The 18,122-nt window shown below is 38.2% G+C and overlaps 1 protein-coding gene across 1 annotated transcript; it reads right to left on the bottom strand.

The window, feature by feature from the left end:
* Window positions 1–2,165: 2,165 nt before the first annotated feature.
* On the bottom strand, window positions 2,166–14,322 carry LOC113053112 (norrin-like). Its single transcript, XM_026217835.1, has 3 exons — window positions 14,176–14,322; window positions 7,926–8,281; window positions 2,166–3,204 (listed from the first exon to the last, which is right to left on the bottom strand). Exons 2-3 carry the CDS (start codon window positions 8,115–8,117, stop codon window positions 2,980–2,982), a joined length of 417 nt encoding a protein of 138 aa, XP_026073620.1. The 5' UTR covers window positions 8,118–8,281; window positions 14,176–14,322; the 3' UTR covers window positions 2,166–2,979.
* Between the last annotated feature and the right edge of the window lie 3,800 nt (window positions 14,323–18,122).

Genomic DNA, 18,122 nt, shown 5'->3' with positions numbered 1-18,122 from the left:
ATCACAGGATCACCCCATTGTGTCAGTATTTTGTTGAATGACCTTTTGGTTTAATTACAGCTTTTAGTCTTGTTGGGATATGTGTATCTATCTCTGCTAACTTTGCACATACACGTATTTGCCCAATCTTCTCTGCAGAACTGCTCAAGTTCAGTTTAGTTCAATTGTGTCCATTTGTAGACTGCGATCTTCAAGTCAGAATCACTGAGTTGGAAAAAGGATCACCCCTCATAAATGTATAAACTCAGTCAGGTGCAGCTAATCATCTTCTCAGTGACACACAAAACCATCTGACTGTCATTTCAGCTGTGATCAGCTGTGGTCATTTTGATTAACCCAGCATGAAAAGAGATTTCCTGGAGCATTTTAGTCATTGGTTTTGTAACTGAAGCAAACAATCAGCTGTGGGTGTGGTAAGGCAGTCAAAAGATCTCCGGGATAAAGTCAGGAGAAGGATACGAAAACATTTACAAGGTTTTATCAATGCCTAGAAACACTGTGAAGTCTATTATTAAGAAGTGGAAGGTATTTGGTACGACTCAGATCTCCCTGGATCAGAACGTCACTCCGAACTGGATGAAAGAGCCCAGAGGAAACTGAACAAAGAGGCCTACAGCAACTCTGAAGACATTGCAGGGATTTATGAGATTTAAATGGTTATTGTGTGCATGTGACAACAAGATCACAAATTCTCCACAGATGTGGCTTGTATGGGAGGGTTGGTCACTCCTCAAGAAAGTCCACATGCAGCCACGACAGAGCTTGCCAAGACGCGTTGACGATTTTGAGGCAGATGAGACTAAAATGGTATTATTTGGCCTCAACAGCAAATGATATGTCTGGTGAAAATCCAATACAACCCACCATCCAAATGACAGCATTCCTCCAGTGGAGCATGGAGGTGGTCAATCCTGTTCTGGGGGTGTTTCTCTGCAGCAGGGTCCAGGGACGTCAGGATAGAAGGAAAATTGGATCGGGCAAAATAACGTAAAATTTTTGGGGAAAATCTGCTGCCTTCTTTAGCATATGCCTCTCAAACTTTTGGTCATATAATTTATTAAATGTATTTTTACAGCATTTGATCATCTACAGTTGTTTTTGCTTTTAAGTAATTATTTTTCTGTTTCTTTTTTTCTGACACCAAATTTTTTGTGAAGTAGCGATGTGTGCAACCCCAGTAAAGCAGGACTGTCTCAAATACAAATACGAGTGAATAACTATTTCTATTTCAGTACTGAAAAAATTGCAGATGATATTAACTTCAGTCTAATAAAGTGAGAGGAGAGAATACTACACTGCCTCATATTGGTATCTTATGAGAGATCAAAAAGATATTGCAGTCGTGTGTGGATTCAGTGATCACAATGCCTTTATCTTTTATTGCTGAATCAAAGCATCTCTGTTACATTTCTGGGAGAAAATAACTTGCCTTTTTGTTTTTTAGATAGTTAAACATCATCTTCATCATGTGGACATCACAGAAAAAGGAAAAGTCACACTTTTGGGAAAAAATTGGGACTGGCATCAATTAACAGTAATCATGTGAAAAACGTAACCTCATTCTGTTTGAAACACTTGTCAGTTTTGGCTTGAATTATCACTTGTTAGAGACGGGATAAAGACACACATGTGTACAACACCTGGAACGTTCTGTTAGAATTAAAAGAAGGTCAGAGAACAACGTGATCAACGCTGAACAACGCAGCCGATCGTGTGTGGAGATGTCTTGGGGCTGCCATAAAAATGACAGAGAACTCAACTGACAGCTATTATGTGCATTGTCTGTCATGCTGTCAAATTAGCCATTAAGTTAATTATAGCCCCGCTGAAAGTCACATATTATCGAGGAGTTAAAGTATGTGTAATAAGACAGCTAGCATAAGGCAGCCAGTCAGTCTTTAAAAACAAAAAGGCACTGTTTATTAGATTAATGTGCAGAGCCCAAAGAGCTGTCAGGATTGTAGTGGAGTACAAACCTTTCCAGCAAGCAAACTGTCATAATTTCACATCGGTACAGTTTTAGCAATTTGGGGTGAATTTATTTCCACAGACACAAAAAATTTGAGAAACAATACATTTTCTTTCTTTCTTTCTTTCTATATATATATATATATATATATATATATATATATATATATATATAGTACTCATCAATTACTGTACAATTCCACAAGGCAAACATCATAGTTATCATAACTGTACATGATTAGCTTGACAACTTGCTGATATTATGTCAAGAGTCATTGTGAGACTTTGATGATGAAATAAACACACACATACATGTTCCACATACAGTCTGGCATGGTAGACTGCAGTGAACTCCACAGTAAAAAAAAAACCTAGCTTTACAAAGTCTAAAATTGGCAATATGATCATTACAAGTGTATTTTTCTTTGTTTAAATATTAAGCTGGTATAATGAAGCAAAATGTATGCTGGAACATGTGAGCAATTCCAGAGATCATAAAGGGATAGTTCACCCCAATATTTTGTCATGTGATTCCGAGATATTTTAGGGGGTGAACTATCCATTTCTTTCCTAGACATAACTCCAACTTATTTACTGCATTGTCTATGGAAGCATTTCTGTCCGTGCATAAAGTCTCTTAGATTTTGTAAAACATTGTCCGCCAAAGTGACTCCCCCTCAGCTTCATCACATTTCCCTCAGGATTTACGATTATGTTGTCGGCATCCGCTAGCTATTTTACACATGCAGTGATCAAAACAATGGAATGCAATAAAAGTAAATTGACAGGCTGAGCGCACGCGCAGGTGCGACAACATCTGGAAATCCCAGTGCATGTGCTGCTTTACATGAGATGCGATTCTTCTTGAAGTCTTGATGGGTTGTCGGCAACTTTGCAGCAGTGCTAATGAATTGTAAAATGCTTGCTCTGAATCATCAGCAATAAAGAGTACCTTCAACTTTTCTTGTGTGTGTGTTTCAGCCAGAGGGTCTTTCTCCATGACAAATTTATTCAGCTGCACTCCTCACAGCTGCACGCAAGGATGTAACGGTAAGTAGCAGTTATCCGTGTCCCGCCTGAGCATCGCAGACGTACCGCCTTCAGTTTGGAGGTATGAGGACGGCAGCAGAAACACGTGCTCTTGAAAGGCTGCTTCAAGACGGAGCTGAAAGAGATCAGTGGGTCTGAGCGGGACGTGTGGCTGCAGTGACCCTCACATCGAGCCAGGAGAACCATCTGTAGAGCAAAAACAGTTCATCAGTTCCATGTTTAAGTAAAATATCTAGCTATCTGACGTAATAGAAATTAATCTATTTTTGAGCATTTTTGTAGTCCAAAGTTGACCCTCTTTTACATAAAAACTGTGGAACGTAAATCTAAAAATTGATTTAGTAGTTTCACCAGTGGAACTGGTGCACAGACATGTTTAGCTATAATAAAACAAGACAAGAGTTCTGTGCCATCCCTAATTTGAACCCTGTGTCAGGACTAAGATAAGCTTCCTGAGAAAGTTTGGAGTGTTGAACAAAGAAAGCTTGTGTACTCTTTCACTTTGACCTTGCACCTGCATGCTGATGGGAGAGTGCTTGATCTCTCCCAGACCTGGATGCTCAAGCTACTTGACTCCCTCAAATACCTCTGTCTCACAAATTTGCTTTGTCTGCTTTGTGAGGATTGTTGTGTGACGGATGAAAGGCTTTGCATTTTGTGGGACCGATATATGGGGGTCAGTGATCCACCTGGCTACATCGCTGAGGTCCACTGGCTGATAAAGAAAGATTAGCTCATCAAAAAAACAAAAAACAAAAACAAATCCCCATTTGAAAAGCTCTGTCCTATAGAAGTTCTCTCATAATTAAAGGTTAATGAGTGATGCTCATCTGTAATGATAGACACAAACGTGACCCAGTTCAATGGTCTACTGGTTTGGAATATTAGGTGCTGGCCAGACCACATGCCGCCACATTCCTGAACCCTCCGTAAATGGACTCCTATGTCATGTTGTCTTTCAGCTGCATAGTGTTAGCGAAGTGTCACCCCCATTATAAGGAACACTAGCCTGACTGAAGCCAAAAAGTACCCGATATGCATCACTCATGGTCCGACGTCCATGAATGAAGTGGCATTTGCTTGCTGCTTTTAGCTGATGTCATTATTTAATGTCACCTGAAACTGCAGGCATACGGCCATGTTCGTAAAACAATTGGTGGAGAGATGTGGGGGATTTCAGAGGGAGGTGCAGTGGAGGTGTGCGGCCAGTGGAAGATGAAGATCCAAGGAAACATGGCAAGGTGACAAAAGCTGGGCAGCAGATGTAAGCTCTTCTTCCCCTCTATATTTATCTCAGAGTGACTGCGCAGGTGGATCCTATTGTGTAGCACTGCTTTTTTTTTTTTTTTTTGCATGGAAGCAACAGCTATCCTCATAACTAATGCAATGTGTAATAGGCTTCTTTAAAGGTGACTGGGTTGAGCTTAATCCATTGTGCTGCTTTTAGACAGTGTGTCTGCGTACTTGCCTGTCAATCAGAAACTGTTTTTAGACAGGAAATGTTAAGCGGTTGTACATTGCGTAATATAAATTGTTTTCCGATTTATTTCCAGAGTGGAAACATATTTCAGATTGTCTATAATGTCCATTTTGCTTGGATATCCAAGAAATTATCTCTGTGAATTACACAGGGAAACTTCTTGGTACAGTTCATTCATCATTCAGGCACCTCACCACTGTGTGCTGTCTGGAACTTGACGATATTCCTTTGTGGTTTTGTTTGGAAATATGCACTTCTTGGTTACTGAACTGTTGTATAAGAACCATCTCACAAGAGTCATGAAGTTGCTTGGTGCTTTACTGGTTGCACTGAATGTTTTTAATTCACTGAAAAGAACCGGCTCATTAGTCATTTGTTCTTTAATCTGATTACACTGGTTGCACTGAATGTTTGTGATTTACTAAAAGTGACATTTTTGAATCACTTTCATCAGATGTATAATATCGCCTGCAGTCCACAAGGACAATTTAATAAAAATATATTATTTTTGTGCAACTACTTTGTGGTACCATGCATTTGTTGTATCTTGTTTAAATTCGGAATGCATCACACATAAAAAATGCTAGTGGTGGGTCCTTTTTGAACATCTGTCCATGGCATTTGTCAAACAACAAATGAATGAAAGACTCAGGACTCTGGAGGTCATTTGCCTTGCAATGCAACTTTGGCTGCATTATAATAATTGTCCTAATTCAGAATCAAAATATTGCATATATGTTGTTGTGACTGCTTGCTCTGTGAAGTTGCCTGTTTGAAATGTAAGATTTTATCATGAAATATAACCTTTTATCAATTAACAAAATGACCTTAATAAAGATTAGCACATTTTGCTGAATGAGATTCAAAGATCATGGTAAACTGATAAGAATGATCCATTCATTTCCAAAATTATTGACTGATTGAGCAACGTGCAACATTGAAAACTGTTTAGCAACATAAGGGTTAGTTCTAGGGATTTAAAAAATATAGAGATCTTTTAAATGAAAATTACGATTGATTAGAATATCAGTATATTAACCCAACCCTATTCACTAATCATGTTTCTGGAATCAACAGTAAAAAATACAAATAGTAATGTACGCAAAATCAGTCATAATTATTTTAGAAAGACTGAGCTGCCTTATTTAACTGAACACCTTTTTTTTTATCTCACTGCTTTTGGATTATAAAGGTTGTTTGTCTCATAAGGAAATACCTTGTGTGTAATGATTGCAGAATTAAGATTTTCAGCTCCAGTACAGGGGACTGACTATCTCATCTTCAGTTTATTGGAAGTTGGATATTTGTTGACACCGCCCAGCTGGTTTGTAAGAACAAGAGCCTGCGAATCTTAATTCATGATGCACAGATCATCAGTGCTTGCCCTTCCGAGGGGTACAGGTGAATCAGAGCATCTGGAACTCATCCCAGAGGGTTTATTATCAATGCTTCTATTTTGAGGGGATGAATCTGAGGCACTCTATTCTTTCGCTAACCAAAAGCACTGTGTGGAGACCTGGAATTGTGCCATCTCCCAGACATTTTATGCATCCCATGAGTGCTTATTTCTGGCAAAGCTTTAGGCCGCACAGGCAGGCTGTTTGCAGTGTTCCTGCCAAGGTGTCAAAGTAACTAAAGGTAGAGGTCATTAGACAAGCCAGCCATGCTATCTGATTCAATAAACGAAAACAAGGTTTCTTCTCAGCCTTGGGTTCTAATGACTAATTATGAACAACATCCCCATGGTCAGTATTTATATTTAAAACCTTTAAAGCATCAAGAGAATTGGATGACCAATAATTTTCTCCTATTTAATTCAGATAAGAGAGAGATATTCATTATTGGACCAAAAAACAGTACACAGAATCTTGTAGATTACAATTTGCAACTAGACTGATGTACTGTTACTTCCTCTACAGTCAGAAATCTGGGTGTTATATTAGACAGCAACTTGACATTTTGAAAACCATATTTCCCATGTTACAAAAACAGCATTCTTCCATCTTAGAAACACTGCCAAGCTACGAAACATGTTACCTGTTTCTGATGCAGAAAAGCTAGTTCATGCATTCTTGACCTCTAGACTGGACTATTGTAATGCACTTCTAGGTGGTTGTCCTGCTTCTTCAAATAAACAAGCTACAGGTAGTCCAAAATGCAGCAGCTAGAGTCTTTACCAGATCAAGAAAATATGATAATATTACCCCAATTTTACAGTCTCTACACTGGCTACCTATTAAGTTCCATATCAGTTACAAATTATCATTATTTACCTACTGTATAAAGCCCTAAATGGTTTAGCTCCTGCATACCTAACTAGCCTTCTACCACGCTACAAACCATCTCGCACCCTAAGGTCACAAAACACTGCACTTTTGGTAGTACCTAGGATAGCAAAGTCCACTAAAGGAGGTAGAGCTTTTTCGCATTTGGCTCCCAAACTCTGGAATAACCTTCCTGATAATGTTCGGGGTTCAGACACACTCTCTCTGTTTAAATCTAGATTAAAAACACATCTCTTTCACCAAGCATTCGAATAATGCATCTCATAATTTGTGACTGCAGTTGTATCTGATCAAACGACGCGCATTATTATTCTTTAGCTTGGGTTAAACTAATTCATTTTACTTTGTTGGAACAGCAGCTACGCTAATTATGTCTCTATTTGATTTATCCCGTGGTACTGTAACTAGGATTTACACAAGCATCAGTCTGGATCCAGAACCCCTCAGAAGACCTCAGATGATGCTAACCCTGAAATAACATACAGAACTAACAAATATTGCTACAAGTGTGATTGCATCATATAATAATTGCTGTTATAATATTCATCGTCTGGCTGAATACGTTTTGTATTAATTTCTCTGGAAAATCCTGTCATACATGCACAAACTGACAGTCACCACTTTTAAGCTACTACTAAATATTGTAGAAACTTAATTTTCGGTAAAGTTGCTTTGTAATGATTTGTATCGTAAAAAGCGCTATACAAACACACCTGAATTGAATTGAATTGAATTTGTCTTTAAGCAGCTTGTTAGCAGGAAAGTTGTGGGTGTAGAGATTGTATTGTCTCACAAGACGATCTGACCTCCTAGACCGTTTTTGTAATTTAGTAAGGATCATGGTAGCTCGATTTTGTGTGCATTTCAATGGATGCTAATAAACTTTTTTTTTTTCTTTTTTATAAGACCACGAGAACTCCACACCAACATGCGAAAAAAAAATAATAATATCAAGTTGCCATTCTTGAGGTATGGGAAATTTCTGTATTTTAGAACTTCAATATCAGTTAAACTTTCATCTAACTACATTTTTCATCTAATATTTAGATTTTATTTCAAATTTATTTCAATTACCATTCTTAGTTAATAATAACAACACTGTATGTATGTATCACTGTATCATCAACGTTTTGTCTTCTTACCTTTGAATTGCACTTGTAAATAGGATGTGTAATGGTCTCAACAAAATGATGCCTCATACACCTGTCAGGATCATTTTCCCCCAAGTGTCCACTCTCTGCTCTGCAGGTTACACCATGCAGGATTGTCAGCAGAGGACATGTGACCAGAAGAAATAGAATCCCAGGCTGGCTCAGAGCAGCTGAGTTCCTCATATTGTCCACAATCTCCACAGGTAAAACAAAATAAAGCTTGACCGTCTCCTACAGAAGACAACAAAGAATTCTCCACTGTGTTCTTGATGCCACATATATGAACTGAAACATGTAGTGAGCGTTTTCTGTAAACTCAGCCATCCCCTTGAGTGGTCTGGATGTATCTGTGGGTAAAGAAAGGAGCCACGGTTAGTTCAGGATGAAAGTTGCAGAAAAGACACCCACCCGAAAGTGCAATATCAGGTAATGTTTTGCATGTTTCGTCCGGTTAGCCAAGCTGTTTAAGTTGTTAGTTTGCAGGACCGGGCAGCTAAGGCAAGGTGCAAAGTGAGGGAGAGGGGGAGTTTGTCTGCGTGAGAACCCGGCAGTGACAGATGACCCGAGACAGACGTCTGTTGTGCCTTTGCCAGCTGGTTAAGGTGATTGTTGCCATGTCTCCAGCCAGGAATAAGTGGGCTGTGATGTATGAGGAGTTCTGGCAGACCGCTGTAGTGTTATTCTAACAATCCCAGCACTGAAAAAACATGGTGTTTTTATTACACACTGAAGAAACCTAATATATTAATAAACAGCCAGCAGTGAATTTCCCCAGAAATGAATTTTTCATAAAAAGAAATTTGTCTCTATGCAACAGTAATTCAACTGCCAACTTATTTTTGTGTGTGTGTGTGTTTGTGTGTGTGTGTATGTATGTATATATATATATATATATATATATATATATATATATATATATATATATATATATATATATATATATATTTCATGAGCTCACTGCTTTACAGTCCTCATGACAATGCTTTGTGCGTGGCAGTTAAATTCACTGAGCCACAACTGCTAAAAGGTTTAGCGTAATGAGGGGGAGAAAGAGTAACAGAGCCCTGAGAGTTACCGACGCCGCAAACCTGGATCAGACAGAGAGGAAATTATCATTCACTAAAACAATGCCTTGCATTATGTCTAAACCTCTTTCCAATTTTATTTCGAAACCCGCAATTGCTCTGAAATCGCAAACACATTAGGCTAATTTAAAGCTTTCTCCTTGTTTCTTTCTTACCGGAGTGACTCATTTAATTTTATCATTCCTCACATTAGGATTTTTAGGTATAAATTTGCCTGTTTAAATAAATAGTCCCTGAAATGTATAACTGCACTGGAGAGCTTGTGTTGCTGGGTTTACAAAAGCACAGATCACAGTCTGTTCTTAACTCGGATTCTTTGAATACAGGATACTCTTGCTTAGTCATTTATTTATTGGGCATTGCAATCGTCATCATCTTCATCTTTATCATTGTGCCCAGACAAGACTGTTGACATCCAAACCTGTTTGAGGGCAACTGCCGCACTGATCTGTAGGCAACGTAATGGGAATTAAAAATGCAGTGTAGACACCCCAGCTCAAAAGATAATTACAGATCCAATTCAGGTTATAAAAAATGAGATGGTGACCTCATGGCACAACCATCCATGACAGCTTCATCAGTTAAAAGCTTCTAGTGCTGTTAGGACAGTTGTGGGTGTGTTGCTTGCCAGATTTCAGTGTAAGGAAATGTTGACCACCATGTGTCCACACCTGCTTCAGCCTGTAGATTTATAAAGCCCAATGTGTCTACAAACAGCAGAAGGATTTGCAATCCCCAACATCTGAGACAACGTCCATCACATACATCTGTCCACCTCTGACCAGATGAATTTTTTCCCTCTCTGGCTTTGTATTTCCCTATTGGCTTTGCAAATGTAAATTTATGGTTTATAGACCAGGGAAATTAACTTTGGCATGTTGGAATCTGTCCATAACAACTATCTGATACAAGCTGTACTCGAATGTTTTCTTAATTAGCTCTCAGAGTACAATTGGAGACTGAGACAAGAATTTGGTTTTCTTGTTGGACATTTTTTGAGATGTCTAAACCAAAGTGTTTAACTGGAATATTTTTGGCTCTGCGGTATAATTGTAATTAAAGCTTAACAGTGTTTCCGGTGACAAAATGGCATTACCAATTGACCATTGGCCCTTTTATTTAGAAGGCACTAGCAGGACTTATTCTGGCATATTTCATGTTACAGTTTCTAAGTAAACCCTCTTGGTATACATTTAGTCTTTCCATTTACTCACACTGGTTTCGTTTCAAACTTATTGTGACTTATTATATATATTATTATATTATTATTACTTTGTTATTCTGTGGAAAACTTTTTTTTCATGCAGTGAAGTCTGTTGTTTTACATTTTTACTGGTTTTATAAAAACAGTTGAAACATTCTTGAAAATATCTTATTTTGTGTCCCACAGAAGAAACAAAAAGTCATTGGAGTGACATGAGGCAGAGTAAAAGTGAACTCTCCCTACAATATTTCCAAGTTGCAAGATGCAAAACAGGGTATTTTTCATATTCACGGATTGCCAAATTTGATCCCACAGAAAAAAAAAAAAAAAAAAAAAACAATAAACAAATTTAAGAGGAAGGCAGGAGCCAGGACCGTGAGAGACATGCCAGAACCTCACTTCACTGAACTCCCAGGCCCAGACTGCTTGCCTAGGGACCCCGTCTTAACCAGGAGTCCTGTCAGCAGCTATAACGCCACTTAGGGAGCGGATCCCTGGAATGAACTGTCCTAAGGCGCGGCGCTGGTGGTTGTGAAAATAGAGTATGGATCTTTTAATGGTGTCTGGTCCTCTCAGGCCGCGGGAAGGCTGGAGAGGGTCCATTAGGACTGTGAAATTCCTGACATTCAAAAGCAGCTACAGGTTAGGGCCGTGAGGCAGGAGTCGTTGCACACTATTCAGTGCCGCTTCTCACCTCACCCAGCTCTTTGTGTTGTGACATTGTTAAAAACCATAGTGTCTGTTTGATTTAGATAGGTTAAAACGTGGGAAAATCATAAGCTTTTCATGTCATGGCATCTTCACATGATGGTTTATCATTGCAGACACTGAAAGAACTCGGGATCATGAGTAGGCTCTTAATATCTCAGTCTCTGTCTCCTGTTCCAACCCTTGTTGCTCTTTCTGCTTTAGATATAGCACAGACTGTCATTTTAAGGAGGATTTTCTACTCAAAACCACCTAAGGGGTTGGATTATGTGGACTGAGACAACTGAATCCACATTATTAGTTATAGTTTCCTCAACATTGCTGAGGAGAAATAGGCTTATTTAAAGTTAGAACTCAATTTTGAGGTAATCCATGTCAAAGTCACCTAGTGCCTTCGAACCAAACTATGCTGAGAAAATGATTTCATTGGAAGAACATTTAATCTGGATCATAACAATTGAGCAATAATGTTGTATAAAAGGAATAATTATATTTTATAACTTTAATTTTAGGCACAATATTAGATGTTTTTTTTTTTTTGGTGCAGTCAACAAATATGAGTCACATTCCAAATGAGTCAATGTAGAATTCTGCATATTCTGTTGTGAAATCTCTTGTGCAACGTAAAGCAATACACAGTATTCTGGTTCCTGAATAAATCATTTTTTTTTGAACGAATCATTGGAGTACTGTCACTGTCTTATGAAGACACTAGCTCAGTTTGCATACTGAGTAGGTACTACATTTGTATTAAAACATACTTTGCAACTGTTAAAAAAAGCACATTCTATATAGTTTGAAAGTGTGTAGTCTGTGGTGTTACTAGTATTTCTGGGCCCATTGCACAGAGTTTGCTATATAGGGAGGCTGGGATTAGGGTGGCAATCTCAGTGGAAGCCCCTTAAAGGACATTGTTGTGGGCCCATCTCACAACCTCTGTGCCCTATGCACTCTGTCACCCTTTCTCATCCCAGTTGCGACTCCCCTGGTGCAGTATGAACAGCTGCCATGTTGTCATTGTCATGTGACTTATAGAGTTAGTTGCATGGCTTAAAAGGATACTCCACCCCAAAATGAAAATTTTGTCATTAATCACTTACACCAACGTCGTTCCAAACCCATAAAAGCTTTGTTCATTTTCAGAACACATTTTAAGATATTTTGGATGAAAACCAGGAGGCTTGAGACTGTCCCATTAACTGCCAAGTATGTTACACTGTTAGGGTCCAGAAAAGTGTGAAAGACATCGTCAGAATAGTCCAGCTACCGTCAGTGGTGCAACCGTAACATATAAAGAGACAAGAATACAATAAATAAACAAAACAAATAATAATAATAATAAAAAAAACTTCATTCAACAATTCCTTTGTCAACAGTCTCCTCTGTGTCTCTCCATATCACCGTATGCTGCGTATGCTTTTCTGTATCAGCCGCACCACAGGGATGCGCTGTTTCTATGTGTATTTTGCTTTGAATCGCTTACAAAAAGTATTCTCGTCAATTCATAACATTATGGTTAAACCACTGATGGCAGATGGACTATTCTGACGACGTCTTTCACACTTTTCTGGACCTTGACAGTGTAACTTACTTGGCAGTCTATGGGACAGTCTCAAGCCTCCCGGTTTTCATCCAAAATATTTTAAATTGTGTTCCCGAAGACGAACAAAGCTTTTTATGGGTTTGGAATGACAGGGAGGTAAGTGATCAATGACAAAATGTTCATTTTGAGGTGGAGTATCTCTTTAATTGGAATTCACACTGCCATTCACAACTCATGGGATAGTAAATGGTCCATCAGATGCACACTTCAGAATCTTGGTGGAAGTAGTAGGTCATCCGGGTATTTCTGCCTTCTTTTTAATGAATAATGTGGACTTAATTGTTGCATTGTGGCCACCAACTGGCTTAAGGCTGTAATATGTAGTAAGAGTCACAAAAAACCTCCACTACTTAACTGTTGTATATATTTGTTGGTTATAAAAGAAAAATGATGTGAATCACTTAATGTTCCCTATGAATATCTCAGAATTAATTTCACTGCTTGAGTAATGATTAAAACAGTGATATGAAAACTTCAAAAGGGCATGCTGGGTCTGACAGCAGCTGAGTCCACAGTTGTGGAGCGAGGCGTGTGGTCGCCTAATATTTGCCAATAAGCAGAATTCTCAGTCTTCTCAGTCACACTGACATGTCCAAATTCTCTCCTCCGGCGAAGGGTTACGTCACTGTTTGCTGCATGTTTAGCACCCTATTGTTTGACCAGCTTTTAATAAACCAAAGGGCAGATTCCTGCCAGGATCACCCTGCAGCCCTCCTCTCATGCCCATCTGCAACCTTAGCAGCATGCCAGGGGCACTGCCACCACACGCCGACGCCAGTAACACGCATCTCCACAGCTGAAGCCCACACTAAATATATCCCCTATGATAAAGATAAGACAAACACAGTGGATTTTATAAGCAGCTTGCTGCCAACAGACAGGCAACCATGTGAGCCAATGCTAAACTAATGTTAGCTTTACATTAAGCTTCTCAGAAAAGCGCCGGTCTGATTGGAATGCTAAAGGATGAAAGCGTCTGTGCACAGCAAATCCGTGGCTGTGTTTCCAGTTAAATTAATTAGAGACCCTGTTATGTTGTCCTGTTAACCTTCCCACTTTGATGTAACGTGCAAACTGACAGCTGATGTCATCTTCTGAGAATACCCCAGGCTTTAATTTCTTTATAAAGAGCTTGCAAAGTCGTCAAAGGACTATTACGTAGTATTGATTATGAATGAGTTGCACACAGAACGCTGCTTCACAAGCCTGCTTTTATATCTAACATCTGGAGGGTTCTAGTTCACCTCTTCCTCAAGCTCCATAAACAATCCTCAGAATATCTATGATTTCTCATCTGGTGTGCTCAGCTAACGACCTCTGGCTTAGCATTAAATCGAGTATTCAGTCACTGTCTGTGCAAGACAAGCAGCTGATGGCTTACCTTAGCAGCCGACCTTATGTGAGGCTTATCATATATAACATAGCCATTTTACTTTGGTTATGAGTCATTTGGAGATACGTATGCATCTGATCTTAATGTTATTAATATGCAGTCTCTCTTAATGCATTATATATATATATGAAAATGTAGAATTATATATATATATGTATACACACTTACAAAAATGTCAGTGATAACATTACAGCCATTGAAAATTATATCTGATGACCTGGTCACCTTTACAACGATGGAGGTCTTACCTTCTGCCTGGTGCCATTTAACTGGCAATATCCAATCCCTACTGGCTTTTCTAGGACAGAAATGAAAATTTAAAGCAACAATTGCTTGTAGATTTCTCCTTCTCCTTCATCCACTTGCTCTCTCCCCTCTCTCTGTTTCTCTTTTACTCTCTCTCACGCATGCCGATTGTGTGTGAGCTCTTACTCCTACCCCTCCCTCTCGGCTCCCCTCCCCTCCGCTCTGACATTCACACCCCCTCTTTTATTGAGGGATCACATGGAAAAGGGAAAAGGATGGATGATGTACATCTTGGGATGGCTGTCAGATGTGGAACGTGACACAGCAGTCGTATATCACCTTAGGGACACACACATACTCGCCCCCAGCTGACCCACACAGACAAGCAAATGGGGATTCCAGTGAAATCAGAAGACTGACCAAAAGTCTGGCCCTCTTTTACGAGGTCCAGGTTATAAAGCTGTTAGTGGAGTTTACTTAAAAACAATTTGTCTGCTGGGTTTATTTGCTGTCTTCTGTGAGACTTGGGAGGTGTAGCTCTGTTCAGCTGGAAGCTATTTTGAAGTATGTATGTACAGTAGTTAAATGTTGTAGGATAATAAAACAAAATTATTATTATTATTATTTTTACCTCAAGAATAACTACAAAGATGGAATGACAAAAGCTGTATTGAGTTCGCATCTCTATTTTTGCTACCACATGTATTGAAATTCATACAAAAATAAAATAATGCATTCAAATTCAAAGTACATAACTCCATTCTTGGAATATAAAATAAAAAACAGATGTGCAATTATAAGTTCCCAATAAATGCTTAATTACTATTTCACATCCCTGCCATGGAGAGAATCCAAGAATTTCTGCTTTTCTCAAAGTTTGTCCTTCTGTGGCCAAAAATGTCCTTTAAACATCATGGTCGAGGAGGCAGTTAAATTAAATTACTGCAAATATTAGCACTAGAGGGAGGAATATTTGACATATGGACTTTATTCGAAGGCGAACTGAGGGTTTGTGGCTTGAGAATATCTGATTGTCAGATCTCAGTTTCCATGATGCTATGTTTGGAAAACATAATAATGATAATAATAAAAAGATAATTTCACAGAAAAGAAAAGGGAAAAATGGCCTAACTAAACTGCAAATATTGACTAACATTCAGTTTAACAAAAGAAATGCAGCACAAAATGTGATCAGATGGAACACACAAACCATTATGCTAAGTTAGAAACCCCTTGAGAAATAAAGTCTGTGCTAAAAGCTCAGGAGGTCAAAAGTTTACTCAACATAAATTACCTGCAAGGCCTGGTGTGACCTAACAAATGTTCTCACCTTCTATCTCTCGACCCCTTGACAGCACCATAATTAACAACCAGCAACTCCTGTTCACACTACAAATCTGAACTGAAGTAGATTAGCGCGATGCTAATTCAAAGTGGGCTAATCATGACAACTGGGTTATGTTACAAGGCCACTAGCTGGGTATTTTAGTGAGACGTACACATATATGCATAGACAGAGTAAAAATAAATCATTTCTCTGAATCCTTTCTATGACTGTCAGACAAATGAAGGCTGGCGTTGAGCTGGTATGTCAGTGCAACGTGATAGCCTTAGCATAGATTTCCTCCGAAATCTTCCCGTTCTGGAAACGTGCCCTTCTCATGCCTCTCCATCATATTTTTACTGTATGACTAATGTTAACTATTCTTTCAACTTCCGTTTTGAAATAGGTCGTTGCACAAGTATCATATCAAGGGATTTACAGTCTGTATTTGTCTGTTCAGTTATGTCCATCTAATATTATTTATTTCAGTGCATTCAAACCTTTTTACCAAAGACCTGACACTTTCTAAGAGGACAAAGGGAGTGAAAAAACAAACTGGGAAAAGGACCAGGCAAAATGACCATCTACAAGTTCCTGACACTTTTTCTATTAAATGATAACCTGTCTAAAAAAATGAGGACAATCTTTTTTTAACTGTGTTTTGTAAGTGGTGTCTTCCATAAGATAAAACAAATCTAAATAATATTAGATGCTGTTTAAGAAAAAAACATTTTACCCACTGTCATTCAGTTTCATACTATATTAAGATATTTAAGTCTAGGGTTGCTGTTTTTACTAGGAGATCATAAAAGTCGTCATTAGGAATTTTTATTTATCATGAATGCTTTCAAAAACAACAAGATCTGAATATGAAATGGCAAGACCGGTGATGTAAAACTGAAAAAAAGAAAAAGAAAAGGCAGAATTTTATTTGTTGAACGCCTTTTATAAAATTTATACCCTAAAGCAGAAGTGTGTAATTTGTGGATCTCTAGTCACCAAATACAATATTTATGACTGTTTCAAACAGGTTTCACTAAACAACTTCTGTCTGCCATTGGTTATTTAAACAGATAGCCCTACCCTAAAACATGCCATTGGCTGATCGGCCACTCAAGCAAACAGCATTTCAGAGCCACAACGCTTTTTTGACATGTTTTGGTGAAACCAAAATTCTAATTGTTTACCTATAGTTGTTTCTGCATAATATTCTTTGACATAAGTATTTTAAGTTTGAAAAATAACACACTTCACCTTTAAGGGAACGGTTCACTCCTCTTTTACTATAGAACCTCTCTAATGATCTCTACCCCTTTGGCCAAGTAGGGTTTGGTGGCGGTTTAGTGGTTAAATATTTTAGGTCTGTGCCTAAAGTCAATTTGGCTGAGAAGGTGCTTACTAAAGAGTTAATAACTAAAGCAATACGATTGGTTTTGACTATAACACTATAACTGAAATGTTTAGCAACCACCAATAGACCTTTAAAAAATTAACTGGAGATCTTTTGCACCAGAGGCATTTATTACATTTTCCTATTAAGAAACTTAAGGAGACTCGACTGGAGACTGAATAAACATCAGTTAAACAAGAGCCAGGAAATATTAAAATGATGAACGCCCTGTTGCTTAATTTTCTTAAATGTTGTAGGTTTAAACTCTATAACGGGTGATCAAAGAGTTCATACCTCTCTGAAGAAGGCTACTTACTGTACCTCAGTGTGTTTTAGATGGACTGTCCTGGAGGTGCTGTCAGTCACATTTACTGTGAAGGTTCGAAATCCAGTCATTTCAGTAAAAATCCGTGCGATCAGCAGTTTCACCTGAGGGCAAACATTTATCCACGCAGATTTTGTCCGTGTTCAATGTGGTCAGGAAAATTTGCCACTTTGTCCAGCTGCTTGGTGTAAAATGTGATCACTGTGTGAGTGATTCTCACATTGCTAAACTATTAATATAGCTAAAGTTATCGCACCTTAAATGGTGTACTGTAAAACTCTGAACAATTTGTAATAACCTCACCTATATCAGTAATTTGTAGTCTTATAAAAAATATATTAGGCCACAGAATGACTGTACTCTACAATGGACCTTTTTGCCCATGAAAATTCTTTTGAACTATTGCTATTGTGACCTTCAAGTGATATTCCTTTCTGGAAAATGCTGTTAGTGGAGATCATCATATGCATTCTGCATGGTTATTTGTTATGTGGAGGCCTTTTATTATTATTGTTAATACATCTTATTTTAAGGATTTCACCTACTTGGTGCCATGTTCTCCAGACAGAAATGAAAACAGCAGAAGGGATAACATTAAGGTAATGTTTACATCTGACATTAACTTCTTGTTGATCTGGAAATTTTAAGCTTCATGCTTATAGTTATCTAATGTATTAAATGAGCATGTACATGATTAAATACTCTTTGTTTTGCAGAAATATTTGTACATTATTGTGCATTTACACTACAAATACAATGTGGACTACTTCAGAATGTGGTCCAAATGATCAGATTTTTTTTTAACAAAAACAATTTTATACTTGTATTTAATGCTCACCACAGAAATGGATGTTAATACCAGATTAACCGGGGTCATTGTTGCATTCTGGGATGTCAAAGTATGTCCTCA

Source organism: Carassius auratus, chromosome 34, assembly GCF_003368295.1.
Source record: "Carassius auratus strain Wakin chromosome 34, ASM336829v1, whole genome shotgun sequence".
Taxonomy (NCBI): Eukaryota; Metazoa; Chordata; class Actinopteri; order Cypriniformes; family Cyprinidae; genus Carassius; species Carassius auratus.
This window is presented reverse-complemented; position numbering and strand designations above follow the sequence as displayed.

Excerpts from the sequence above, each read along its gene's own strand:
- LOC113053112 (XM_026217835.1), bottom strand. The coding sequence starts at position 8,117 with ATGAGGAACTCAGCTGCTCTGAGCCAGCCTGGGATTCTATTTCTTCTG. Across the intron at positions 3,205-7,925 it reads TTTACAAGTGCAATTCAAAG|ATGGTTCTCCTGGCTCGATG; the intron begins GTAAGAAGACAA and ends TTTGCTCTACAG.